Raw genomic sequence first — 27,811 nt, forward strand, 5'->3', positions numbered from 1 at the left:
CTCTCTCTCTCTCTCTCTCTCTCTCTCTCTCTCTCTCTCTCTCTCTCTCTCTCATTGAAACAGGTACGTGTGATCATCACAGATGAAAATGACTGCGTTCCTGAGTTCCTGCAGTCCATTTACAGCAAAGACAGTGTGCCGGAGACTGTAACCACAGCAACCTCTCTGTTACAAGGTGAGTGCACATACACTCCATACACTCTCTCTCACGGTGTAGCTCTTACAGAACCCTACACCCCCTCCGTCCTCCCTCCATCCCCCCTCTTGCTCTATTGGTCATCTCATGTCCAGGGACAACGGACAGTTCTGTTCCTAGGAGAAGACCGGACGAAGCTTCACATATTCTCTGCAGTGTAGTCACAAAATTCAGTATTATTCTCCAGTGCAATGTTCACCATGCTGGTTGGGTGAGGCGAGGATAGGATAGGTGTACACTTATTTGTGATTTTTATAGTACCAGAGGTGTCCTCTTGCTGATGAACAGCCTTTTTTTGTCTGACACCACTGTGAGACTGCGGGGAGGCAGGTGTGTTTGGTTAAGGAGCCCCAGCAGGTGTGGTGTGCCTGCTATGCTCAACAGGTGCGTAGGGACTGACCTACCGGCAGATGTGTTAGGCTGTAATTATCACCGTGATTCTGAACATAACAGGACTTCGCCGCAGAACGGAGCGCATCTCGAGCGAACGACAGACTTTTCAGCAGCCGTGAGAACAACATATCTGGGTCACATCTATGGGGACATGGAAGCTTTCAATGACATTTTTATTTGTATTTTTTATTCCCTGTATGTTGGTCCGACGGTTTAAGGTGAAGAAGCCGAGATTAGGCTCTTGTTCCTGGGATTAGTGGGGTCCCGAACAGGAGGCTGTGATTGTGTCACAGAGAGAGAGAGACTTTACACTGGACATCATCTGGCTCCATTTGTTTTAGGGCTTTGCCCAGGCCACAGCAACAAGCCCTGGGATTGGCTGAAGTGGATCTGAACGATTAGATATACATGGATTTAGGCGTTCAGGGTGGTTTTAAAATAGATGTAGCAACATGGTAAACAGCATCACACAACATGATTTGTGAATCTATGTCTCCGACAGCTCTGTGATGTGGTGAGGGCTGAGGAACCAGGCCATAGGAGGCAGTTTCATCAGATACTCCATTCGGCCAAAGACTTCACTCCCTGTAGATCTGGGGCTCAGGCCAAGAAGGGATGTTGTCTTGTACTGTCAGTTAGCCCAACAATCCTTTAGAGCCTAACTGGCTCAGTATTGATGGATATTCAAATGACTCTCATTGCTAAGTCAGGAAGTGCATACTGAGGAAACGAAATATTGACTTTGATGTGTGAAGTCTTCCACAGTATATGGATATGTGTCAACGATAATGCCCATATTTGGCAGTGTTATTGGTGACATTTAAATCCACCAAACGAGGTTCCCTTGGACCAGTGGGGGCTGCTGAACGGTCATAATAACGGCCGGAACGGAGCAAATGGAATGGCGTCAAGCACCTAGCAACCGTGTGTTTGATGTATTTGATACCATTCCAGTAGTTCCACTTCAGCCATTACCATGAGTCCGTCCTCCCCAATTAAGGTGCCACCAACTTCCTGTATCTTGGATGCTGTTGGTGTACATGATACAGAGAGTATACTGAATGCAATCTAAGGAGAATAGCAGAATGCAGGAGTTTAAGGTGAAAAGGACGATTTAGCGGAAGAAATGCTGATCCCAGTCCCAGTCCCATCACTCTGACCATATTCCTACTCCAGTAAGTTTTCCACACAAAAGAGACATTTGGGAAAAGGCTTGATGAGACACAGAAATGTGTGAACATGCATGAAAAAACAGCCGTAATTAAGTCTAGCATCTAAGACTAGTGTCACATGTTGGACATATCTGACCTTACAGACATGTCTCCTTATCCAACCTCCCCTCTCTACCCTGTCTCTCCCTCACTCTACCCTGTCTCTCCCTCACTCTAGTGTCTGCCAGTGACTGTGACTCTGACCTGAACGCCGAGTTGTCCTACTACACTCTGAGCCCAGACTTCAGCATCTCTCCCCACGGCACCATTTTCCCCGCAGGGCAGCTGGACTATGAGAGGCCCAACCACCTGTATGAGTTTGTGGTGATGGCTGTGGACAAGGGAGATGTGCCCCGGACAGGTACAGCCACTGTACGCATCCGCATGGCCAATGTCAACGACGAGGTCCCCGAGTTCTCCCAGCATGTGTGAGTACAGTACTGCTTCTCCTCTTCATCACTATTACCATCATAAGTTAGAGTGTGGTTATTACAATCATCGTGATGGCCATCACTATCATCATCATCATCAACATCTAAGCAGGGCGCCTATTTCATTATTTGTATTATTCATGTATCTCATGTATTCACCTTCTCCACTCATAATTTTTCTGCATTCACCATTTTCCTTCCACCCTGCCTGCTCTTCTTGTTGTTAACCCTCACCCTTGCCTATTTGTCAGCCTAGGCCATGCCATTTCACTTTCCTCTGCTCTGCACAGCTGCCTCCTCCCACAATCCAGTGCAGCTGCAGTTTCCCAGAATTTCACATGGCTGCCAATTCCCCAAATCCCTTACAGCTGCTGCTGGTCTACAACCTCAACAGCTTCAAAACACAACTCAACAGAAAAGAAACACAAACTGGGATTTCAACATCTCTAGCTGTCCTGTTCCTCTTGGGCATGTTTCCTGCCCTGTATTAGCTCATCCACACATCCCTTTATTTAAATGCCGCATTACCCTGCTGTTCCGGGCCGATCTGTAGTGATGCGTTGAGCTGTTGTTTTTTCCCTCTGGCGTTGCTCTGGCCTGTGGCTCGTTTAATTGGACAATTTTCTGGCAGCTAGCTCTGCAAATTGGTGAGGCAGGTTCAATCAGCCATGCCTTTAGTTTGTTGTGGAGAGAATAACGCCAACACCAGGGCAGTGTGTGTGTGTGTGTGTGTGTGTGTGTGTGTGTGTGTGTGTGTGTGTGTGTGTGTGTGTGTGTGTGTGTGTGTGTGTGTGTGTGTGTGTGTGTGTGTGTGCGTGCGTACGTGCATGCATGCTGAAGTACAGGTTTGTTTTTCAGAGAGAGATGGACAGGTAAGGAAAGAGTTGAGAGAGAGATGGAGTGAGGGAGTCAGACAGAGTGAGAGAGTAGAGGGATAGAGAGATGTAGAGGGAGAACCAACTGCCCACCAGGGATGTCTGCTTGAATCATTCTGATGAACAGTGGCAGGGACCCAGTGTGTGGGTGTGGCTGGATACGAATTGCAGATATGGATGCACTACAGTATGTAGAGGAGTTAGCTTTTAGTTGTTGGGTTAATGCTACGGTGTGGGTAGGTGAATGGGGTTATGTGTGCTGTGATGGGAGGCTATGTGTGTGTCTAAGTGTGTGTTATGATGCTATCGCTGTGTGTATCTGTTGGGGGGGGGTTTGTGGGAAGAATTGATTTCCTGTCAGCAGGAGCAGCCCCAGTTTCCCCTCATGATGTCCATTCTACAGAGATCTTCAGTGAATTGTCATTGTTACTCTACAATGCGGAAAACCAAACAGATATTCTCTAATGTGTAACACAGTGAAACAGGGCAGGGTGTCTGGAATTAATTGAGTAACTTGGTGATGGCCGTCAGACTGTTATTTCTATTGGGCTCAATTGGATCAGCCAATTTCATTTGCCACTCGGTTCGAGTGCCCTTTGCTATTCGTCGCTATCAGATGAAAACCTCATCTTCAAAACAGAAACCTTTCAGGGGAAAAAAAAGCTATATATGTACCTAGTAACGAACATACAATAAAACCTCGAACGATATTTTGTATACATTTTCGTGGGCATAGACTCATGAAATGTCCAGAGAATATTGAGGGGAGCTACTGCTTTCAATACATGTACAAATATATATATTTTCCTATTAACGAACATACAATAAAACTTTAGACGATATTTTGTATACATTTTCGTGGGCATAGACTCATGAAATGTCCAGCGAATATTGAGGGGAGTTATTGCTTTCAATACATGTAAAAAAAAATATATCTATTTTTAAAAAAGGCAGAAAAGGAGTTCCGAGGTTTTCATTCGACAGTGACTTGTTGCTGGTGAAATCGACAAAGTGAGTCTCGTCACTCAGCTCGGTGTACACTAAGTAGATCATTACAGGGATTGTTTGCCTGCCGACAGTAACCTGAGTGATGAGTGAATTGGATAGGCAGAGAGATATTTATACATGTATTCACAGAACCCTGGCAATCTGTTGACATTATAGAAGACGGAGAGATGCTAACGAGCACAAACAACAAGCCAGTCTCGGTCTCGGGCCGGCGCTGTGTGTTTTGTCAGTCGTTAATATGTAATAGATGTGTTGGGTAAATTGGCTAATTATATTGTGGCTGATGTCAGTCATTGTGGAGGGAAATGGGGTTAAGGGTGACAGAGCGTCTGTGTGCCTTGTGTGGTAGAGGCGGGCTGGCTGGTTGGCCGACGGGCGGGAGGATGTTGGCAGACTCTGATGGAGCAGTAGCTGGAGCTTGTGTTGAAATTAGATTGATGGGGTAGATAATGAGAGGGAGAGTGGGCACTGTGAGGTGAATACACAACCACTGTCTGTCTGCCTGGGCAGGCGCCTGCCACGTTCACCGTTCACCCACTGCCTCTCCCACAAAATGGCCGCCCCGACTGGGAGTTGTTAGTCAGTCCTGTGTCAGAACCCCGTCACCTGGGGTCCATGGCGACGGGTGAGAGAGGAACAGCAGCCTGAGTCTGTGACGGACACCCTTTGTACGGCTGAGGCAGGTGATGGAGAGGAGCTGTGGCGTGGTGGACCCTCTCTTTATTCTTTAGAGAAAATGGAGCCTGTGAAAATAAGGCCTTTGAGAGATGTGCGTGTGTGCGTGTGTGTGTGTGTGTGTGTGTGTGTGTGTGTGTGTGTGTGTGTGTGTGTGTGTGTGTGTGTGTACGAGGGTGTCATCTCGTCATGGGAAACGATCATTTGAGGCTGGTGACAGATTAAAGGTTCCGGTGTCAGTTGTGCCGTGGCGGTGGGTGTTGGAGCAGGCGGGTGACATGGGGAGGGGTGAAGGGGTTGAGGGGGTCATCTCCAATCGGGGACATAAATCACAAGCGTGAAATGCCTGTCAGCTCCTCTCTGCTACCCATCAATCAGTTGTGTGGAAAAGGACCTGTTGAAGAGTACAACCACTCCCATCTCCCTTGATCTTCACTCACTATCTCTCTGTCACTCTCTGGACCTCTACCCATCTTACTCTGCTTCCTTCTCATAATCATTCTCTCCCTTTTTCTCCTCCCTCTCCCAAACCTCTCTCCATTTGTCAACTGTTTGACATGATCACTGTTTTTTCATTTAGAGAAGTATCATTGTAGTTGATACAATTTTTAGAAGACTTTGTCATCTTCGTTTGTTCTGCATAAGTTATCAAGATTGTCGCTCCATACAGTCTTGCCTGCGTGCCTATTGAAAGACAACTTGACAGGGCGCTAATCAAGTGAATGACAGGGCCCTAATCAATTCAAATCAAATGAATGAAACTGGAACATTGGTTTCCATGGAAATAGAAAGTGCATAATGCTCTTGGGTAAACAATATACTGGGAATATGACACATCGCTCAGTATGACACATGAAAGGTTTGCAACATTTCTGCCCTAAAAAAAGGTTATTTTGATTGGATAATATACAGTAGATCATCCTTGTAGAGAAATTCTGTGAAGCTTCCATCCACTGGCACAGGCAGAAAGGAACACAAAGGACATGCTGTGAATGCCTTTTCTCTCTCCTCTCCACCCAGCCAAATCACTCATTTTCTACTGACTGAGGAGTGGAGGAGGGGTTAGCAGACAGAAAGACAAGACCGAGAGACTACAGACAGACATACGACAGACAGACAAGACAAGACAGACGGACGCTGGCTCGGTAGAAGAGTCCGTCTCTGCCAGTCTGTCAGAGTGAGTCGCTCCTCTGTCTTGTCTCTGCGTCCACTCGCTCTGAGCTGAGTGGAGCGTGGGTGGAATGATGAGCGACAACATACTGTGCCCACATTGAGGCCCTGTTCGTCTCTCCCCTGTTAGACGCACTCACATCCACGGGAACATTTCAATTGAGATGGAGCGAGAGGGTGATGGTGAAAGAGGCAGCTGGGAAGACCGTGGTGCTTATATCTCTGTGTGAATGTGTTTGTTTTTGCATCACAGTGACTGTTGCATTGAAATAAACTACAGTTCTTGCTGCATGTACCGTCTTACAGCAGAACAAGAGTGATTCTGAGAATGAGGGATGAGTGGGAGTCTGTGGGAGTGGGAGAATGGCTGTCTGTGTACCTTTATGCGTGTTCCTGTGTAGTTTTTTTTTTAACGCCTGGAAATGTTCTCAGGGTGAAACCCAGATGCAGACACGGGAGGCAGATGGTTTGAGTCTTTGACATTTATTACATCCAAAAGGGATAGGCAAGAGAATGGTTGTGGACAGGCAAAAACCGGGAGGACTAGTAAAAGAGAATCGAAAAGGCAGGAGCTCGGAAAAAAACACGCTGGTTGACTTGAAACATGACGAGCTGGCACAGAGAGACAGGAAACGCAGGGATATATACACCAGGGATAACAAGCGACACCTGGAGGGGGGTGGAGACAATAACAAGGACAGGTGAAACTGATCAGGCTGTGACAGTTCTTTACAATACAGGCCTGCTAGATTTGAAGGCCACAAACTGTACATTACAGTCACTTTACTGTAGGTCTAAATTGAATCACATTTACACAACAGCAGTAATGGACTATATTCTGTACTGTCATTGCTATCGGGAGCTTCTATCACATAGCCAGTCCTGGAGCCTGCTCTAGGGTTCCCAGTCTAGGGGTCCCAGGCCAAGCGTTAGCCAATGGAATAGACTGAGAACAGACATAATTGCCCTCCATCGTGCACAATCCCGATTTCCTATGGCTCTGTGTCTTCATTGTCATTTTGTGGATTGTAATATACACCATGTGCATAATCAGTGGCCTTGAGTGTCAGCCCTGAAACTGCAAGGTTTGGGGGTCATACCAAATACACAAGAAAATGAGACCTGATGCCTCTCTTCTTGGCACTCAGCAGTCAGAAGATGGGTTGTGGGTAAGGCCTTATGACAGACTAGCGTCCTGTTTAGGGAGTGTGGTTGTACGTCAAGCTGCCTCACGCTAGAGAAACATGAGATAGGCTGCTGCCCCTATTGGCTGTTCTGGCTCGGACAAGGCTTACTTACTTTTAACTGTTTTAATGTATATGCATGATAGGAGTCCTCTAGCTTGACAATGCGTGCGTCTCTGTTAGGATGCACATGGTTTGAGCTTCTTGTTGAGGTGACATGTACTGCATGTACCTGATGTGTAACTTGCATTAAGGCGCTTACAGGTGAGCCGTGATAAACAGAAGTTGAACCACGTTGTTGTCAGCTGGCGTGTTATCATTAAAACATTGTTTGATTGGTTGACGAGATGAACGATGCTCATTGGTCAACCGTGCATAGTGGCCGCTGAAGACTTCAGAAAATTCATCTTTTGGCGCCTCGGCCGCCGCATGCAAAACTGCTTGTGTTTTGCCGACCGAGCACCCGACTCCAATTGAAGTCTATGAGACCTTCGACACTTACCGCGGCCTGTCTGTGAGCGTCTTTATGAGTGAATCTCCCAGGGGGAATGAACGTGGCTGGCAGGGTGAGATCAAGGTGTTCATGCATTATTTGTGTATTTTCTATATTTGGCATATGTTCTATATAAACTCAACAAAAAAAGAGGCGGCGCTTTTTCAGGACCCTGTCTTTCATAGATAATTGGTAAAAATCCAAATAACTTCACAGATCTTCATTGTAAAGGGTTTAAATGCTTGTTCAATGAACCATAGATGATTTATGAACATGCACCTGTGGATCGGTTGTTGAGACACTAACAGCTTACCGACGGTAGGCAATTATGGTCACAGTTATGAAAACTTAGGACACTAAAGAGGCTTTTCCACTGACTCTGAAAAACACCAAAAGAAAGATGCCCAGTGTCCTTGCTCATCTGCATGAACGTGCCTTAGGCATGCTGCAAGGAGGCATGAGGACTGCAGATGTGGCCAGGGCAATAAATTGCCATGTCTGTACTGTGAGATGCCTAAGACAGCGCTACAGGGAGACAGGACGGATAGCTGATCGTCCTTGCAGTAGCAGACCACGTGTAACAACACCTGCACAGGATCGGTGCATCCGAACATCACACCTGTGGGAAAGGTACAGGATGGCAACAACAACTGCCCGAGTTACACCAGGAATGCACAATCCCTCCATTAGTGCTCAAACTGTCCGCAATAGCCTGAGAGAGGCTGGACTGAGGGCTTGTAGGCCTGTTGCAAGGCAGGTCCTCACCAGACATCACTGACAACAACGGCGCCTGTGGGCACAAACCCACCGGCACTGGACCAGACAGGACTGGCAAAAAGTGCTCTTCACTGACGAGTCGCGGTTTTGTCTCACCAGGGGTGATGATCGGATTCGCGTTTATCGTCGAAGGAATGAGCGTTACTCCGAGGCCTGTACTCTGGAGCGGGATCGATTTGGAGTTGGCGGGTCCGTCATGTTAGTCACATGTCTGTGGAACTTGTTCAGTTTATGTCTCAGTTGTTGAATCTTGTTATGTTCATACAAATATTTACACATGTTAAGTTTGCTGAAAATAGATGCAGTTGACAGTGAGAGAACGTTTCTTTTTTTGCTGAGTTTAGGTAGATCTACAGTATACAGTAGGGGTTTATTTGTGTGTGTTTGTATCAAATCAAATCAAATCAAATATATTTATATAGCCCTTCGTACATCAGCTGATATCTCAAAGTGCTTTACAGAAACCCAACCTAAAACTCCAAACAGCAAACAATGCAGGTGTTGAAGCACGTTGGCTAGGAAACACTCCCTAGAAAGGCCAAAACCTAGGAAGAAACCTGGAGAGGAACCAGGCTATGAGGGGTGGCCAGTCCTCTTCTGGCTGTGCCAGGTGGAGATTATAACAGAACATGGCCAAGATGTTCAAATGTTCATAAATAATAGGTCTGGAACAGGTAGCACGTCCGGTAAACAGGTCAGGATTCCATAGCCGCAGGCAGAACAGTTGAAACTGGAGCAGCAGCACAGCCAGGTGGACTGGGGACAGCAAGGAGTCATCATGCCAGGTAGTCTTGAGGCATGGTCCTAGGGCTCAGGTCCTCTGAGAGAGAGAAAGAAAGAGCGAAAGAGAGAATTAGAGAGAGCATACTTAAATTCACACAGGACACCAGATAGGACAGGAGAAGTACTCCAGATATAAAAAACTGATCCTAGCCCCCCGACACATAAACTACTGCAGCATAAATACTGGAGGCTGAGACAGGAGGGGTCAGGAGACACTGTGGCCCCATCTGATGATACCCCTGGACAGTGCCAAACAGGAAGGATATAACCCCACCCACTTTGCCAAAGCACAGCCCCCACACCACTAGAGGGATATCTTCAACCACCAACTTACCATCCTGAGACAAGGCCGAGTATAGCCCACAAAGATCTCCGCCATGACACAACCCAAGTGGGGCGCCAACCCAGACAGGAAGATCACATCAGTGACTCAATCCACTCAAGTGACGCACCCCTCCTAGGGATGGCATGAAAGAGCACCAGTAAGCCAGTGACTCAGTCCATGTAATAGGGTTAAAGGCAGAGAATCCCAGTGGAAAGAGGGGAACCGGCCAGGCAGAGACAGCAAGAGCGGTTTGTTGCTCCAGAGCCTTTCCGTTCACCTTCACACTCCAGGGCCAGATGACACTCAATCATATGACCCACTGAAGAGATGAGTCTTCAGTAAAGACTTAAAGGTTGCGACCGAGTTTGTGTCTCTCACATGGGTAGGCAGGCCATTCCATTAAAATGGAGCTCTATAGAAGAAAGCCCTGCCTCCAGCTGTTTGCTTAGAAATTCTAGGGACATTTAGGAGGCCTGGGTCTTGTGACCGTAGCATACGTGTAGGTATGTATGGCAGGACCTAATCAGAGAGATAGGTAGGAACAAGCCCATGTAATGCATTGTAGGTTAGCAGCAAAACCTTGAAATCAGCCCTTGCCTTGACAGGAAGCCAGTGTAGGGAGGCTAGCACTGGAGTAATATGATACATTTTTTTGGTTCTAGTCAGGATTCTAGCAGCCGTATTTAGCACTAACTGAAGTTTATTTAGTGCTTTATCCGGGTAGCCGGAAAGTAGAGCATTGCAGTAGTCTAACCTAGAAGTAACAAAAGTATGGATTAATTTTTCTGCATCATTTTTGGACAGAAAGTTTCTGATTTTTGCAATGTTAGGTAGATGGAAAAAAGCTGTCCTTGAAACAATCTTGATATGTTTGTCAAAAGAGTAACGCCGAGGTCCTTCACAGTTTTATTTGGGACGATTGTACAACCATTAAGATTAATTGTCAGATTCAACAGAAGATCTCTTTGTTTCTTGGGACCTAGAACAAGCATCTCTGTTTTGTCCGAGTTTAAAAGTAGAAAGTTTGCAGCCATCCACTTCCTTATGTCTGAAAAACAGGCTTCTAGCGAGGGCAATTTTGGGGCTTCACCATGTTTCATTGAAATGTACAGCTGTGTGTCATCCGCATAGCAGTGAAAGTTAACATTATATTTTCGAATGACATCCCCAAGAGGTAAAAATATATAGTGAAGACAATAGTGGTCATAAAACGGAACCTTGAGGAACACCGAAATTTACAGTTGATTTGTCAGAGGACAAACCACTCACAGAGACAAACTGATATCTTTCCGACAGATAATATCTAAACCAGGCCAGAACTTTTCCGTTAAGACCAATTTGGGTTTCCAATCTCTCCAAAAGAATATGGTGATCGATGGTATCAAAAGCAGCACTAAGGTCTAAGAGCACGAGGACAGATGCAGAGCCTCGGTCTGATGCCATTAAAAGGTAATTTACCACCTTCACAAGTGCAGTCTCAGTGCTATGATGGGGTCTAAAACCAGACTGAAGCATTTTGTATGCATTGTTTGTCTTCACGAAGGCAACATTTCTGAGAGGAATGGAAGATTCGATATAGGCCGATAGTTTTTTTATATTTTCTGGGTCAAGGTTTGGCTTTTTCAAGAGAGGCTTTATTACTGCCACTTTTAGTGAGTTTGGTCCACATCCGGTTGATAGAGAGCCGTTTATTATGTCCAATATAGAATGGCCAAGCACAGGAAGCAGCTCTTTCAGTAGTTTAGTTGGAATAGGGTCCAGTATGCAGCTTGAAGGTTTAGAGGCCATGATTATTTTCATGATTGTGTCAAGAGATACAGTGCCTTGCGAAAGTATTCGGCCCCTTTGAACTTTGCGACCTTTTGCCACATTTCAGGCTTCAAACAAAGATATAAAACTGTATTTTTTGTGAAGAATCAACAACAAGTGGGACACAATCATGAAGTGGAACGACAAATTGGGCGTGCAAAATTATTCAGCCCCTTTACCTTCAGTGCAGCAAACTCTCTCCAGAAGTTCAGTGAGGATCTCTGAATGATCCAATGTTGACCTAAATGACTAATGATGATAAATACAATCCACCTGTGTGTAATCAAGTCTCCGTATAAATGCACCTGCACTGTGATAGTCTCAGAGGTCCGTTAAAAGCGCAGAGAGCATCATGAAGAACAAGGAACACACCAGGCAGGTCCGAGATACTGTTGTGAAGATGTTTAAAGCCGGATTTGGATACAAAAAGATTTCACAAGCTTTAAACATCCCAAGGAGCACTGTGCAAGCGATAATATTGAAATGGAAGGAGGATCAGACCACTGCAAATCTACCAAGACCTGGCCGTCCCTCTAAACTTTCAGCTCATACAAGGAGAAGACTGATCAGAGATGCAGCCAAGAGGCCCATGATCACTCTGGATGAACTGCAGAGATCTACAGCTGAGGTGGGAGACTCTGTCCACAGGACAACAATCAGTCGTATATTGCACAAATCTAGCCTTTATGGAAGAGTGGCAAGAAGAAAGCCATTTCTTAAAGATATCCATAAAAAGTGTCGTCTAAAGTTTGCCACAAGCCACCTGGGAGACACACCAAACATGTGGAAGAAGGTGCTTTGGTCAGATGAAACCAAAATTGAACTTTTGGCAACAATGCAAAACGTTATGTTTGGCGTAAAAGCAACACAGCTCATCACCCTGAACACACCATCCCCACTGTCAAACATGGTGGTGGCAGCATCATGGTTTGGGCCTGCTTTTCTTCAGCAGGGACAGGGAAGATGGTTAAAATTGATGGGAAGATGGATGGAGCCAAATACAGGACCATTCTGGAAGAAAACCTGATGGAGTCTGCAAAAGACCTGAGACTGGGACGGAGATTTGTGTTTCATCAAGACAATGATCCAAAACATAAAGCAAAATCTACAATGGAATGGTTCAAAAATAAACAGATCCAGGTGTTAGAATGGCCAAGTCAAAGTCCAGACCTGAATCCAATCGAGAATCTGTGGAAAGAACTGAAAACTGCTGCTCACAAATGCCCTCCATCCAACCTCACTGAGCTCGAGCTGTTTTGCAAGGAGGAATGGGAAAAAATTTCAGTTTCTCGATGTGCAAAACTGATATAGACATACCCCAAGTGACTTACAGCTGTAATCGCAGCAAAAGGTGGCGCTACAAAGTATTAACTTAAGGGGGCTGAATAATTTTGCACGCCCAATTTTTCAGATTTTGATTTGTTAAAAAAGTTTGAAATATCCAATAAATGTCATTCCACTTCATGATTGTGTCCCACTTGTTGATTCTTCACAAAAAAATACAGTTTTATCTTTATGTTTGAAGCCTGAAATGTGGCAAAAGGTCGCAAAGTTCAAGGGGGCCGAATACTTTCGCAAGGCACTGTATAGTACTAAATCACTTGAGTGTCTCTCTTGATCCTAGATCCTGGCAGAGTTGTGCAGACTCAGGACAACTGAGCTTTGAAGGAATACGCAGATTTAAAGAGGAGTCCGTAATTTGCTTTCTAATAATCATGATCTTTTCCTCAAAGAAGTTCATGAATTTATTACTGCTAAAGTATGTTTGTAGAAATGTTGTATGTTTGTATGACATGCTGGGCTTGGTTGCTTCTCTCCTGTGTTCCTCACAACTCTGTCATCCAATTCACTAGTTCTTTCACACTCCATCCCAACCACTTAGTGTTGTCTCCCCACTGTCACAGGCTGCCAACAGCTGTTTACCGACTGATGTCTCCATTGAATTAGGAATTAGAACTCAAATTGTCTCCACCTAGGCCCACCATATCAGACACTCAACCAACTCTGTTTTTGCCCTCCCAAAACAGCTTCATTATACATTCATAAATCTGTGATTAAAATATGACAAGGCCGGGTGTGTTATTCACCCATTTTCACTCTCACACTCTGCATTGTCGCTGGGGAGACGCGAGGAGAGGTGTTGATTTTGGGATGTCTCTCTTTCTGTCAACAGCTACCGGACCTTTGTCTCAGAGGACGCTGGGCCTAACACACTGGTTGCCACGGTGCTTGCCAAGGACCCCGACGGTGATGGAATCACCTACAAAATCACAATGGGCAACGACGAAGGCAACTTTGTTATCGACAGCCAGAAAGGTGAGACATAATTGTTTACACCCCTCCCGTCCTCTTCATCAGTGAGTCCTGCTGCTCTCCCTCTTCCCCATCCCTTCTTGTAGATATTTCACTAGATGGGTGAAATGAATTGTTGTGCGATCCGCTTTGGCTGCGGTTTACTTTTAGTGCAGCTGATTTTGTCATTACAAATGTCATCAAAGGTTTGCTCCAATGTCCCGCGTTTAGCCCACCAAGGAAGCAATTTGAAATCGAAAATGTGTTAAAGGCCTAAACTAATTTCATAGCCCTCCCCACCTTGGGTAAATTGCACCATTGAATCTGCATATCACATTAAAGGGTAATAAGATTACTTTGACAAATTCAATTACTCTGGAACTTCAAGGTGCAATTTCCTTTGTTCATTTCCACTGATAGTAACTGTCAGCCGAAAGGGGAGATTTCTCAACCATATAAATAAATAAAAGAAATAAAAGCCATATAACCCTGATTGGTACAAAACAAATAACCTGCTATTCATCCATGTCAATTCAATTGCTTTAAAAGTCTGTAGAACTGGTCTTCTAAAATGACTTGTTCTCACACATTTGGATGGCATTTTGTTTCTGCATTTTGTTTCTCCTCCAGCATGAATATTGAATGAATAACTGTTATACATGTAAAAATGTTATCATGCACATCCATGGAGCCCCTGTGATAGGATTCAACCTCCTTACTGTTCACAGTCATGTAACTGTCAGACCAGCCCGACTGAAAATCAGTGTATACATCCTGCTGCTACTGTATGACCATTTTACACGCTTTTATTGGACCCTATTATCTCTTACACTCACCTATGGAGCTGCCTGGGCTCACTGGAGGGGTTTAACCCTTGCATTACTCACATTATTAAACTGATGATTTGCTTAAAAAGCCCCGATTTCAAACAATTTCTCATAGCTTCTTATTTGGTTGAAATCCTTCACGGTTCATACCCATATATAGTTGAAGTCGGAAGTTTACATACACTTAGGTTGGAGTCATTAAAACTCGTTTTACAACCACTCCACACATTTCTTGTTAACAAACTATAGTTTTGGCAAGTCGGTTAGGACATCTACTTAGTGCATGACTCAAGTTATTTTTCAAATAATTGTTTACAGACTGATTAGTTCACTTATAATTTACTGATTCACAATTCCAGTGAGTCAGAAGTTTACATACACTAAGTTGACTGTGCCTTTAAACAGCTTGGAAAATGCCAGAAAATGATGTCATGGCTTTAGAAGCCTTTGATTGGCTAATTGACGTCACTTGAGTCAATTGGAGGTGTACCTGCGGATGTATTTCAAGGCCAACCGTCAAACTCAGTGCCTCGTTGCTTGACATCATGGGAAAATCAAAAGAAATCAGCCAAGACTTCAGAAAAAAAAGTGTAGACCTTCACAAGTCTGGTACATCCTTGGGAGCAATTTCCAAATGCCTGAACGTACCACGTTCATCTGTACAAACAATAGTACGCAAGTATAAACACCATAGGACCACGCAGCCGTCATACCGCTCAGGAAGGAGACGTGTTCTGTTTCCTAGAGATGAAAGTACTTTGGTGCGAAAAGTGCAAATCAATCCCAGAACAACATCAAAGGTCCTTGTGAAGATGCTGGAGGAAACAGGTACAAAAGTATCTATATCCACTGTAAAACGAGTCCTATATCGACATAAACTGAAGGGCCGCTCAGCAAGGAAGAAACCACTGCTCCAGAACCACCATAAAAAAGCCAGACTACGGTTTGCAACTGCACATGGGGACAAAGATCGTACTTTTTGGAGAAATGTCCTCTGGTCTGATGAAACAAAAATAGAACTGTTTGGCCATAATAACCATCATTATGTTTGGAGGAAAAAGGGGGAGGCTTGCAAGCTGAAGAACACCATCCCAACCGTGAAGCACAGGGGTGGCAGCATCATGTTGTGGGGGTGGTTTGCTGCTGGAAGGTCTGGTGCACTTCACAAAATAGATGACATCATAAGGAAATAAAATGATGTGGATATATTGAAGCAACATCTCAAGACATCAGTCAGGAAGTTAAAGCTTGGTCACAAATGGACAATGACCCCAAGCATACTTCCAAAGTTGACAACAAACTCAAGGTACTGGAGTGGCCTTCACAAAGCCCTGACCTCAATCCCATAGAAAAAGTGTGGGCAGAGCTGAAAACGCGTGTGCGAGCAAAGAGGCCTACAAACCTGACTTAGTTACACCAGCTCTGTCAGGAGGAATGGGCCAAAATTCACCCAACTTATTGTGGGAAGCTTGTGGAAGGCTACCCGAAACGTTTGACCCAAGTTAAACAAGTTAAAGGCAATGCTACCAAATACGAATTGAGTGTATGTAAACTCCTGACCTACTGGGAATGTGATGAAAGAAATAAACCTGAAATAAATAATTCTCTCTACTATTATTCTGACCTTTCACATTCTAAAAAATAAAGTAGTGATCCTAACTGACCTCAGACAATTTTTACTAGGATTAAATGTAAGGAATTGTGAAAAACTGAGTTTGAATGGTGTATGTAAACTTCTGACTTCAACTGTACTTTAGCAGTCATTAGTTTAGAGGCGAAAAAAATATTCCACACACACACACACACGCACACACACGCACACACACACACACACACACACACACACACACACACACACACACACACACACACACACACACACACACACACACACACACACACACACACACACACACACACACACACACACACACACACACACACAAGCCCCACCCCCATCTCATCACTCTCTCTCTCTTTTAGAGATCAAAGTATTTATTACTCCATGGATCGTTCATTCATGGGATTTGTTTTCTCAGGGACAGATGGGCTGTGTTAATTTGACTGTAACTCAGCGTAGAATATGTTTCCTGAGATTGAATACCGTTCTTAGGATTCAAACAGCAAAGTCAATAAGATGATCACACTCTTTGTATTAAAGACATAAATACAAAGCCTCCGTTTTCAGCACGGGGGAAGTATTTACCGAGACGACAGGCAAAATGTTTCCTCCAATAAACAGGTAGATCATGTCTACAGCTAATGGGCACGACCCTTCTCCTTTTCCCTTTTTATTGGATCGTTGTTTGTCTGTGAAGAGTCCATATTGAAGAAGTGTTCTAATTCATCTGCAGGCCGATGAAGAAATCCCATTGGTGTAGGGGTAGTAATGGTTCATCATGCTGTCCTCTCTCAGTGTCACTAGTTTAGTGGGAGTTTTTTTTGTCATGCTTGGGATGTGAGGTTTATATAACGTCCCCCATTGCCTCGCCCCATACTGCACCCCTTTCTCCCTAGGGGGCGAATGTAGTCATTCCTACCTCAGTCTCTCTGCCTTTCAGGGCTCCATCCCGCTGTTTTGGGAGCCTAGACGATGATGAGAGTTGGCGTTGAGAGAGGAGCATCGGCTCCCCATCCCTCCCCCTGCCAACCCCCTCCCCTCCATCATACGAAGCGACGTGTGCTCAGTGACCCCTGGAGAAACATCTTCTCCATCTTTGACGAGCAATGATATGTGCTGGCCGGGTCTCATCGACCATGTTTAGCAGATTAAGCAAGGGCTGTGACGCACACTGCTGCATGCCTCGGCCTGCCTGACCCAGCACTGTCACACACTCACACAAACACAAACGCGCGCACACACACACATACTTGGACACACGCGCGCACACACACATGCATGCACATGCGCATACATTCATACATGTATACAAGCACACACACATACACATTCTTTCACACACCTGCATGCGCACAAACATCAATTCTATCCATACAGCCGGGACACATATCTTATCGAATGGAAGGGCACAGAATATGTTTGTTTTTTCTTGGAATGTTATAACTCTGGCTGACCCTTTTTTGGAGCAGTCTTTGAAGTCAAGTCGAGATGGTCATGTCATCTTAACACATTCTCCTCCAGATGGATACTGATGTACGGCAGGCCTCACAGGCAGCTTGTTGATAAATTTGTCACATTCTTCCACAAAGTATTGGTTTGATGTTCCTGAGTGTACACCCAGGTGTGTGCATTCACATACTACACCATGTGGCAGGCCTGTGGAACATAATTCTGAGTGTGTGCAGAGCTCTTCTCTCTCTGGGCTGCTGGGAGTATGTGACATGTCCTCCTGAGGCTACACACTCTCTTTCAACAGGCTCTCTCTTATAGGACCAGCTCCCTGGCCTGTGGTGCAGCTAGTCTCTCTCTTATAGGACCACCTCCCTGGCCTGTGGTGCAGCTAGTCTCTCTCTTATAGGACCACCTCCCTGGCCTGTGGTGCAGCTAGTCTGTCTCTTATAGGACCAGCTCCCTGGCCTGTGGTGCAGCTAGTCTGTCTCTTATAGGACCAGCTCCCTGGCCTGTGGTGCAGCTAGTCTCTCTCTTATAGGACCAGCTCCCTGGCCTGTGGTGCAGCTAGTCTGTCTCTTATAGGACCACCTCCCTGGCCTGTGGTGCAGCTAGTCTCTCTCTTGTAGGACCAGCTCCCTAGCCTGTTGTGCAGCTAGTCTCTCTCATATAGGATGAGCCCCCAGGACTGTGGTGCAGCTAGCCTCTCTCTTATAGGACGATCTCCCTTGCCTATGGTACTGCTAGTACATGCCATCTACCCCGATGAAACCAGTCATTCTGACAAGTTCTCCCAGGCAGCCTCCTCCATGGCAGCTAGTGCCCCATACTCCCCACACACACCCTGCCCCTATCCCTGCTCCACGCTGTCATGTCATATTATAATTGATTATACTACTGTGCTACTGTAGCGCTCGCACCACGCCTCATTTCATAGACAGGATGTCTCCTGATTCCCTAATGGCTGGTTGTTGTATGGCCCTCAGCATCTCACCCCTCCTCTCCCATTCCTCTCCTCCTCCTTTCACCTTCCTCTCCCCCTCCTTTCACCCTCCTTTCCCACTCTACTTTCCCTCCTCTCCCCCTCCTTTCACCCTCCTTTCACCCTCCTCTTACCCTCCTCTCCCCCTCCACTTTCCCTCCTCTCCTCTTCATCTCACCCCTCCCCTCTTCTCCCCCTCCTCTCTTCCCCCTCTAAACCTCCTCTCCCCCTCCTCTCAACCTCCTCTCCCACTCCTCTCATCCTCCTCTCCTCCTCATCTCCCCCCCCCGACCTCTTCCCCTCCTGTCTTCCTCCTCTCAACCTCATCCCCCCCCTCTCACCCTCCTCTCAACCTCCTTTCCCCCTCCTCTCATCCTCCTCTCACCCTCCTCTCATCCTCCTCTCCTCCTCATCTCCCTCTCTTCCTCTCATGTCACCGTGTTAGGCAGAGAGAGACGGACTGCGCCGATCTCTAAAGAGAAACACTGTTAGGGTGTAATATGATTCCATCCAACGCAGACCCCGTGAAAGCCAAGGAAATGTATACAGCACCCAGTGCATCTCCAATGGTTGCATCTGTGCCTGTTTGAGTCTTAGAAGATAAGACAGAATGCATTAAGTGTGTCCGCAGCCCACACACACGGTTAGCAACCACCAAAGGCCTGATGAATGCAACATGAAGAAAGAAAACACTCGGAAGAGAGAGAAGGATGGAAATCTGACGCCCACATTAGGGATACAGCCAATAGGAAGTGAAGAAAAAGTCACCAAGGCACTGAGAAAAGGGGGACGGTCACCACGGAGGTGAGAGGAACCTCAGTCACACAGACAACAGACTTACACCGTCCTTTGTTGTTTTATGCATCACCAAAGATGGGATTGACAACCGCCTTTGTTGGATGCAGTCACGCGCTGTCCAAGTGTCAAAGACACTGGGAGAGATGTTGAGGAGGAGAGTGACACGGCTGTTCTACACACCAGATATGTCAGTCACGAACAAAGGATCACAAGCAGACCCTCCAGGGTTGAATTCAGTTAATGCTGTTATATATAGAGTATATGGGAAAACCAAAGGCACAAAGTGTCTAAAGCTGATAGAACAGAACATTCTTGCATTTGCTGCCCTATTTAAATCAGTTAGGAGACCTTGAGAACGCAGAGGTTCACTCATTCATGGTGAGGTCATAACTTGTCTCTGATTGGTTGATGCAGGTCTGATCCGGCTGCGCTCCAGCCCACCTCCCAGACTCCAGGGGGTAGAGTACATCCTGAACGTCACAGCGACCGATGACAACGCCGCTGGTGGCCCCCAGGCCCTCTCGTCCACCGCCCGGGTCATCGTCGGCGTGGACGACGTCAACAACAACAAACCTGTCTTTGGGAAGGTAAGCTTTGTTCTCACTGTCATGGTTTTGACATCTGTTTGGCTCTGAACATACATCTCTTTGCAGCTCATTGTGTTTCCCAGCCTCTGTCTCTCAGCCTTTACTATGGGGGCTTACTGTTAGAGTTAAATAAAGGTGTTGGCGGAGTTCTGACTTCCAGACCTTAGTCTTTCTCTGTCCTTCCAAATCGCTCTTGTTTCTCAGTTTCTCTTATCTGTTTATTGCAGCTCCCCTCCCTCTCTCTCTATCTCCTCTATTTATTGCCTCTCCTTCTCCGTCCTCCAGAGGTGTGATTAGCCGGCCGACCCACTCTATTTCTAGATCAGCTACGGGTTTTTAATGAAGTGTTTGAAAGATATGCCGAATCATCACAGCCCTACCTGTTTTCTGCCGAAGTTTCAATTTTAAATTACATGAGTTTTGCCTTTGAGATATTTGAAGCTAATTGTGCCTCGCACAGTAAAGCTAGCTAACTAGCATTTTATATGTATGCGTGTTTCACATGTTAGGCTGCAAGATGAGCTTCAACCTTTTCTTCAAGTTCCCTCAGGACTCCTTCATGCTTAGTTTTTTTAAATGGTTTTATGTTGTATTTATTTTTGCTAACATGCTCAAACAATAGTTGAACTGATGTGCGGACAAGGGAGAGAAAAAAGGCCAAAGAGAAAGTGTTTCAAGAATAAAACACAGCTGGATCACTTTTCCTGTGTGCTCAGTTTTTTCCTCCTCTGTGCAGGCAGCAAACAGCAGGCAGAGAGAAGAGAGAAAGCGGCGTTTATGTTGTTTTGTGCCCCTGGCCCTCCTGCTCCTGTGAGTTTGGCCGAGGTTCAGGCAGTTCCTGTGGATTTGTGAGCATCAGTGACTCAGGGACTCCTAAGAGACGGGCCCCTCCTGGGCCCTTGGGTTGTCTGTGAGAGTGCCAGGTCCTGAAGCTTCCTAAGAAGGGGGGTACATGCAACTGGATAGGGGGGGGGGGGCACCGTTTGAGATCCACCACAGCCCTCCCATCCCTGACTGGGACTCCCTTAGGGACACCTGACCTCTGAAAATACATTGAATTTGGGCCTGGAAGACTGTGACTGTTGGTTAGAGGAGGAGGTGGCAGAGGAGAGGGAGAGGAGGGTGGAAGATGAGCTCCCTTGTCATTAATTAGATGTCAGAACTAAGCATCAAAGACGAGCTGCTGAATTGATCTGGGATCTTTTTGTCATTTGAAACGCTGTCTCTGTCTGAGGCCAAAATGAGCCATCTGATGATGCCAGAGAGACGGGATTTGGAAGGTTTGACTGTTTTCCCTTCACACACACACCGAGCAAGCGCTCAGATGACGATGAGGAAGGAAGGTGTGTGGGCGTCGGAGCACATCCGAATTATCCAGGCTTACTCCGTATCTCTGTGGATCTGCTTCGATGGAATTGATTCAAGGCCGCTTTAATTATAAAACACAGATGAATCTCTACAGAGCAAAACATAGAGGGATTAATGAGAGACAGTTCCTCCTCAAACCCCTTTCTCCCCCTCTCTCTACTTCTTCCCTTCTAATACTCTATTCCCTTTCTCCTCCTTTTCTATAACTCCTTTCAATGATTCACTCCTATCTCTCTGCCCTCGTTCCACTGTCCTTCTCCCCTTTTCCCTTGTCTTTGACTATTTCATAACTGCCTCCCATCCCTCTGTCTTTCATTCCCTCCACACATGTCCTTAATAAACTGAATTACCTTTTTCTTTAATTTCATCCCCTTCTATGCATCCTAATTTCTATTCCTCTGTCATTTGGTAACTGGCATTCTTGTATTATCCATCCTCTTCTCTTCTCTTCTCTTCCTGTCTCATCTCTTCTCTTCTCTTCCTGTCTCTTCTCTTCTCTTCCCGTCTCTTCTCTTCTCTTCCTGTCTCTTCTCTTCCCTTCTCTTCTCTTCTCTTCCCGTCTCTTCTCTTCTCTTCCCGTCTCTTCTCTTCTCTTCCCGTCTCTTCTCTTCTCTTCCCGTCTCTTCTCTTCCCGTCCCGTCTCTTCTCTTCTCTTCCCGTCTCTTCTCTTCTCTTCTCTTCCCGTCTCTTCTCTTCTCTTCCCGTCTCTTCTCTTCTCTTCCTGTCTCTTCTCTTCCCGTCTCTTCTCTTCTCTTCCCGTCTCTTCTCTTCTCTTCCCGTCTCTTCTCTTCTCATCTCTTCTCTTCTCTTCCCGTCCCGTCTCTTCTCTTCTCTTCCCGTCTCTTCTCTTCTCTTCCCGTCTCTTCTCTTCTCTTCCCGTCTCTTCTCTTCTCTTCCCGTCTCTTCTCTTCTCTTCCCGTCTCTTCTCTTCCCGTCTCTTCTCTTCTCTTCTCTTCTCTTCCTGTCTCTTCTCTTCTCTTCCCGTCTATTCTCTTCTCTTCCCATCTCTTCTCTTCTCTTCTCTTCCCGTCTCTTCTCTTCTCTTCCCTTCTCTTCTCTTCTCTTCCCGTCTCTTCTCTTCCCGTCTCTTCTCTTCCCGTCTCTTCTCTTCCCTTCTCTTCTCTTCTCTTCTCTTCTCTCTCTCTCTCCCCCCCCCCCACCCTCTCTCTCTCTCTCTCTCTCTCCCTCTCTCTCTCTTTCTCACTCTATCCCACTATCCCTGTCCGTCTCCCCCTTCCCCCTCAGTGCCAGCAGTACCGGGAGCGGACAACGGTGCTGGAGAACCAGTCTGCGGGAACGTTCGTCCTCCAGGTCCACGCCGTGGATGCAGACGAGGGCTCTAATGGGAGAGTCACCTATGGATTCATGCACAAAGACAGCACTGTGCCTGCCTTCAGTATCCACCCAGACACAGGTACCATACAGTCCAACTTCACGGTTTGGTTGTGGACCCTAGCAGCATCCCCACAGTGTTTAGGCCTTGTGTCATCTGGTACTGAAAGGGTTACAAGTCTCTGGATCGCTTTGGAACTACCTTGAAGTATTTAATGAATTCCAAAGTTCAAACTAATTCACTTTAATGACACCCTTTCAAAATGTGCCGGCACTCAAAAGGGGAAGAAAAGACTGCGGTTCAACAAAAAAAATAAAAAATGCACAAGTCCTCGTTTAAAAAGGAATTGCTTTATGAAATGTAACTGTTCAGTCGACGTCAATCATGAGTCTTTTATAGAGGAGAGAAAGGAGTGAAAGGAGAGGGGATTGGCTTTGCGTGAACTGTGAGGAATCCTCGGAATGACTTTGATATGAATTCAAGTGCAATTTACAAAACACCAAACATTTCATCATCAACTTTAATAGCGCGTCAATTACAGTGTACTCACGTCCTTCATTAGTGTATTGATATCTGTAATTACATGGCATTACGCTCGCTAAACATAATACATGAGATTCATTAAGTGGCATAGATGAGCTGACCATGTGTAAACAGCAACCAACACCCTGGCAGTAATAGCGTTTGAGAGAAAATGTTGTGTCCGGTCTGCCTTTGTCCCTTGCCCTAGCAACCACTGTACAACACTGTTCCCTCAGGTGTGATAGTGACGTCCAGGAAGTTTGACCGCGAGCGTCAGCGGGAGTACGCGGTGACGGTGACCGCCACGGACCAGGCAGCAGACCCCCTCATAGGGATCTGTCAACTCAACATCCTCATTCTCGACGAGAACGACAACAGCCCCAAGTTTGAGAACCTACGCTATGAGTGTGAGTGCTGGGGATCACACACACACACGCGCACACGCACACGCACGCACATGCACATAGACATGCAAAAGCACACAAAAATGCACTCACACGCACTCACACACATATGCACATAATCCAGCCCTACTATCGATCCAGTAGTATTTGCAGATCATGTCTACCTGGTTAATGTTTCATTGACAGCACCAGATCCGTGTTCATCTCGCCAAGACATAATTTAATCAGCAGAGCTAAGACTCATAATGCTTTCAGCCAATTGAATATGACGTGTTGTCTTCCCCACAGACTTCCTACGGGAGGACACAATGATTGGCACCAGTTTCCTGCGTGTGGCGGCCCATGACGATGACTACAGCACCAATGCCGCCGTCTCCTACTCCATGTCTAAAGAACAGCCAGAGTACCTGAGGGTGAACCCTCTAACCGGCTGGGTCTACGTCAACCAGCCCATCTCACAGGTCAGGAACCCAACCTTAACCCCTAACCCCTAACACTAAACCTAACAGAACCGTCACCCATCTCAGCTGTACGTTAAGTGGTACTGCCCCAGGTATCTGCTGGTTGAGATGAGACTCATGACAGGGAATAATTCTCACTTCAGCGAGAGTATCGAGGAAGTCCAACTCGATGTTTTAAAAAGTCATTGTAAGCCAGCACAAATCTCACAAGCTAATGTTTGAGAGGTTTTTAGCCATTTTCTTCTTCGCTGGCTAGTCTGTAAATGTCCCTCCTCGGGGGAGAATGTTTTATCACATAGCAGGAAATGGGAAGCCTGGTGTAGCGAGGAGGTGTTAATATGAGTGCTCCCAGGGAAGCTGTTGCTATGACTACAGAGTTCCTCTGTCAGCAGAACACTGTTGGTAGCACTCTGTCAGATGAGACAGTGTCATTTACGCTCACCCGTTACTACCAATGTGCTACCAGTGTCCAGTAGCATGAGCCAAATACAGTACAACCAGCATATGTCCCTGTCCCTCTGACACTCCCTGACACTGTCACCCTGCGTGACAGGCCTCTCACTGTAACCTAATCTACACAATCACAGGGAGGGCTTATGTTTCATGACTTCTCGAGCTGTCCTGCCTCTTCACCCATGTCTAAACTGCTCTTATTTCACGTGTCATGTCACTGCCACGCTGTTGCTATGACTACAGAGGACCTACATCACCCGGGAAATAGTTGCCACGGACGGGGGGAACCGGAGCAGTTCGGTGGAGCTGTCCGTCACCATCACCAACGTGAAGAACCAGCCTCCGCAGTGGGACAGGGACAGCTTTGACGTGGTCATCCCGGAGAATACCGTCAGGGACACCCCCATAGTGGTAAGATGGGGAACCGGGACAAACAGGCTACGTCCCAAATGTTATTCTATTCCCTATGGAGTGCAATCTGGTCAAAAGTAATGCGCCGAGTAGGGAATAGGGTGACATTTGGGATGTAGGGTTACTGTGCGAGTTGTATGTGGAGGAGAAATAGATGAAGTCATGTTTTAACATACGCATGTATGTCCTGGGGGAGGTAGAGGGACTTAGGGGTTATCTTAGGACAGAGTTGAACATGAATGATGATGGAATACAAATTAGGATGGGTATGGCAGATGTAACATGAAACAGGCACTCTGAGGTGCATGGGGTTAGAGAAAGGTGAGTTAAGGGGAGGTTGGGACATGATGACACACATTAGGATAGGTACGTATTACAGAAATGGGGCTGGTAACTTGAGGAGGGTATTTTGAGCTGTGAACCAATGTTTTCCCAGGGCTTCAAAGCAAATAAAAGCATCATGGAGTAGGCTTGTTTGATCGAACATTTAAAGTTGTTCATTATATGGCTCTTACTATACTGTACCTTACAAACACCTCAACGCTCGGTGCCACTAGCTGCCTTTACCATTTCTCTGCAGTAATGCACAGGGATGCGTATTATGATGTGCTCTATGGACACCCAGCTATTATGGTCTACGGCGAAAGACGAAAGTCGATAATTCCCTCAGGGCTCAACCTCCATCCCTACTCTCCCATCCTCCCTCTCTCTGGCACTTGCTGTGTCCTGGGATAGCCCTACATCCTCATGGAAATTTACTCCAGCCAACACCCCCCCCCCCCCCCTCTGCTCCCCCTCTCCCTGCCCATGTCCAGACTCATCCTCCATCGCCTCTATTTTAAGCCAAAACGCTTCATTACTTCTACGAGCCAGGCTCTGGCAATCACGAGTGCTGGATTATTCATAGGCATTTACTTTTATTTTTTAACTAATGCATTGAAAATGAATTTGCTGAATTTCCTCTGGATCTTTTAGAAGTTATTAAGGCTATTAAAAATGCAGATGAATATTTCACTGAGAGTGATCGAGAGAGGGTGAGTGAGGGGAAATGAACAGGGAGAGCGAGAGAGAGCGAGAGTGAAGGTTTCCTTTGGAGTTCTAAGGGATCAGCAAGATACATTTGTACACTTCGGGGAAAATGTAATGGGCCACAGAAGGTTGTAGTTGATCTGTAGAGCTGCTTGTTTTGCAGGCGGCCTTGCCTGAAGCCTAAAGCTGTGAATTGACTGCTATTGTCCTCTGTTTTGACCTTTCTCGGTCTCCTCTCTGAACCCCAGACTATCAAGGCCACCTCTCCGCTGGGGGACCCTAGAGTGACCTATAACCTGGAGGATGGGATGGTGCCGGAGACCAACATGCCTGTACGCTTCTATCTGACCCCTAACCGTGAGGACGGCTCTGCCTCCATCCTGGTGGCTGAGCCCCTGGACTATGAGACCACCAGGAACTTCATACTGAGGGTCCGGGCTCAGAACGTGGCTGCAGTCCCTCTGGCTGCGTTCACTACGGTCCATCTGAACATCACAGGTGAGACAGAGCCGTGCAACCTGCTCATACAAACAACCTAATACTTTCCCTTTTTACTTCCATCCCAGCAGCATCGACTCAACAATGTACACAACCATCTCTCTCTCTCTCTCTCTCTCTCTCTCTCTCTCTCTCTCTCTCTGTCTCTCTTTCTCTCTCTCTGTCTCTCTCTCTCTCTCTGTCTCTCTCTTTCTCTCCCTCTCTGTCTCTCTCTCTCTCTCTCTCTCGCTCTGTCTCTCTCTCTCTCTCTCTCTCTCTCTCTCTCTCTGTCTCTCTCTCTTTCTCTCTCGCTCTTTCTCTCTCTCTCTCTCACTCTCTCTCTCTCTTTCTCTCTCTCGCTCTCTCTCTCTTTCTCTCTCTCTCGCTCTGTCTCTCTCGCTCTGTCTCTCTCTCTCTCTCTCTCTCTCTCGCTCTCTCTCTCCCTCTCTCTCTCTGTCTCTCCCTCTTTCTCTCTCTCTCGCTCTGTCTCTCTTTCTCTCTCTCTTGCTATCTCTCTCTCTGTCTCTCCCTCTCTGTCTCTCTTTCTCTCTCTCTCTCCCTCTGTCTCTCTCGCTCGCTCTGTCTCTCCCTCTCTCTCTCGCTCGCTCTGTCCCTCTCTCTCGCTCGCTCTGTCTCTCCCTCTCTCTCTCGCTCGCTCTGTCTCTCTCTCTCTCTCTCTCTCTCTCTCTCTCTCTCCTCCAGACTCTCTCTCTCCTCCAGACTAACCCCAGAAAGCATGATGTACTGGGCTTTCAACCTTTTTTTATTCAAATCAAGTTGATTTCCAGTCTCCCGATCCGAGCTTAATTCCCAATTACCGCGGCTTCTTACTGAAGTTCAGCCCACCCCTGACCCTCTGTCCCAAAATAGCTTTCATTCCCACCGTAGCCCAGATCCAGGCTCCCTCCTCTTATCCTCCCCCTTCCCTCTAAGCAGACTTCATCTCCCCCTCTATCATTCATGAGAGTTAGTCTTAAACCAGAGAGACATAATTAATCTGGCCAGACCCTCCTCACTCCTTCTCCTCTCCCTGTCTTAATAAGTGAGCCTTCATTCTTCTCCAGAGGATGGAGGGAGACAGAGAGGGTTGGAAAGAGGAGGGGAGGGTTGTAATGGATTTAGGACCCATGTTTAATTCATAGATTAAGACATTTTCTGCAAAAAATACAACATGGAAGTGCATCGTTACTCTGAATGCATCCGAGCCTGGACTAACTATCATGAAATGTCCTCTTCTAAAGAAATTTTTGTTGAAGTTTCTTGTAAAGTTATTGAGATAGTTCTCTATAACAGTTAAGAAAGAGGTAATTGAGTTCAATAGACAAATGACTCTAACAAGCTGTTTGTATCATTTCTCTGTGGAAACGGTTGAACGGTGAAAAGCGTGAGCTCTCCAGTGTCACAAAGAGGTCTTTGAAATTGTTGAATACACCTCCAGGAGTTTGAAGGTCTCCATTAATCTCTGTC

General features: G+C 46.3%; 1 protein-coding gene across 1 annotated transcript in view; it reads left to right on the plus strand.

Moving 5' to 3' along the window:
- Positions 1 to 27,811, plus strand: part of LOC135504728 (neural-cadherin-like) — a 228,295-nt gene that overhangs the window by 119,575 nt on the left and 80,909 nt on the right. Inside the window, exons 5-13 of the mRNA XM_064923548.1 lie at positions 64 to 175; positions 1,979 to 2,228; positions 13,504 to 13,646; positions 19,714 to 19,886; positions 22,500 to 22,668; positions 23,346 to 23,516; positions 23,802 to 23,974; positions 24,671 to 24,838; positions 26,116 to 26,365. Coding sequence (XP_064779620.1) covers positions 64 to 175; positions 1,979 to 2,228; positions 13,504 to 13,646; positions 19,714 to 19,886; positions 22,500 to 22,668; positions 23,346 to 23,516; positions 23,802 to 23,974; positions 24,671 to 24,838; positions 26,116 to 26,365 — 1,609 coding nt within the window. The remainder of the gene's footprint in view (positions 1 to 63; positions 176 to 1,978; positions 2,229 to 13,503; positions 13,647 to 19,713; positions 19,887 to 22,499; positions 22,669 to 23,345; positions 23,517 to 23,801; positions 23,975 to 24,670; positions 24,839 to 26,115; positions 26,366 to 27,811) is intronic.

The sequence above is a fragment of the Oncorhynchus masou genome, chromosome 2 (genome assembly GCF_036934945.1).
Source record: "Oncorhynchus masou masou isolate Uvic2021 chromosome 2, UVic_Omas_1.1, whole genome shotgun sequence".
In the NCBI taxonomy this organism is placed as follows: domain Eukaryota; kingdom Metazoa; phylum Chordata; class Actinopteri; order Salmoniformes; family Salmonidae; genus Oncorhynchus; species Oncorhynchus masou.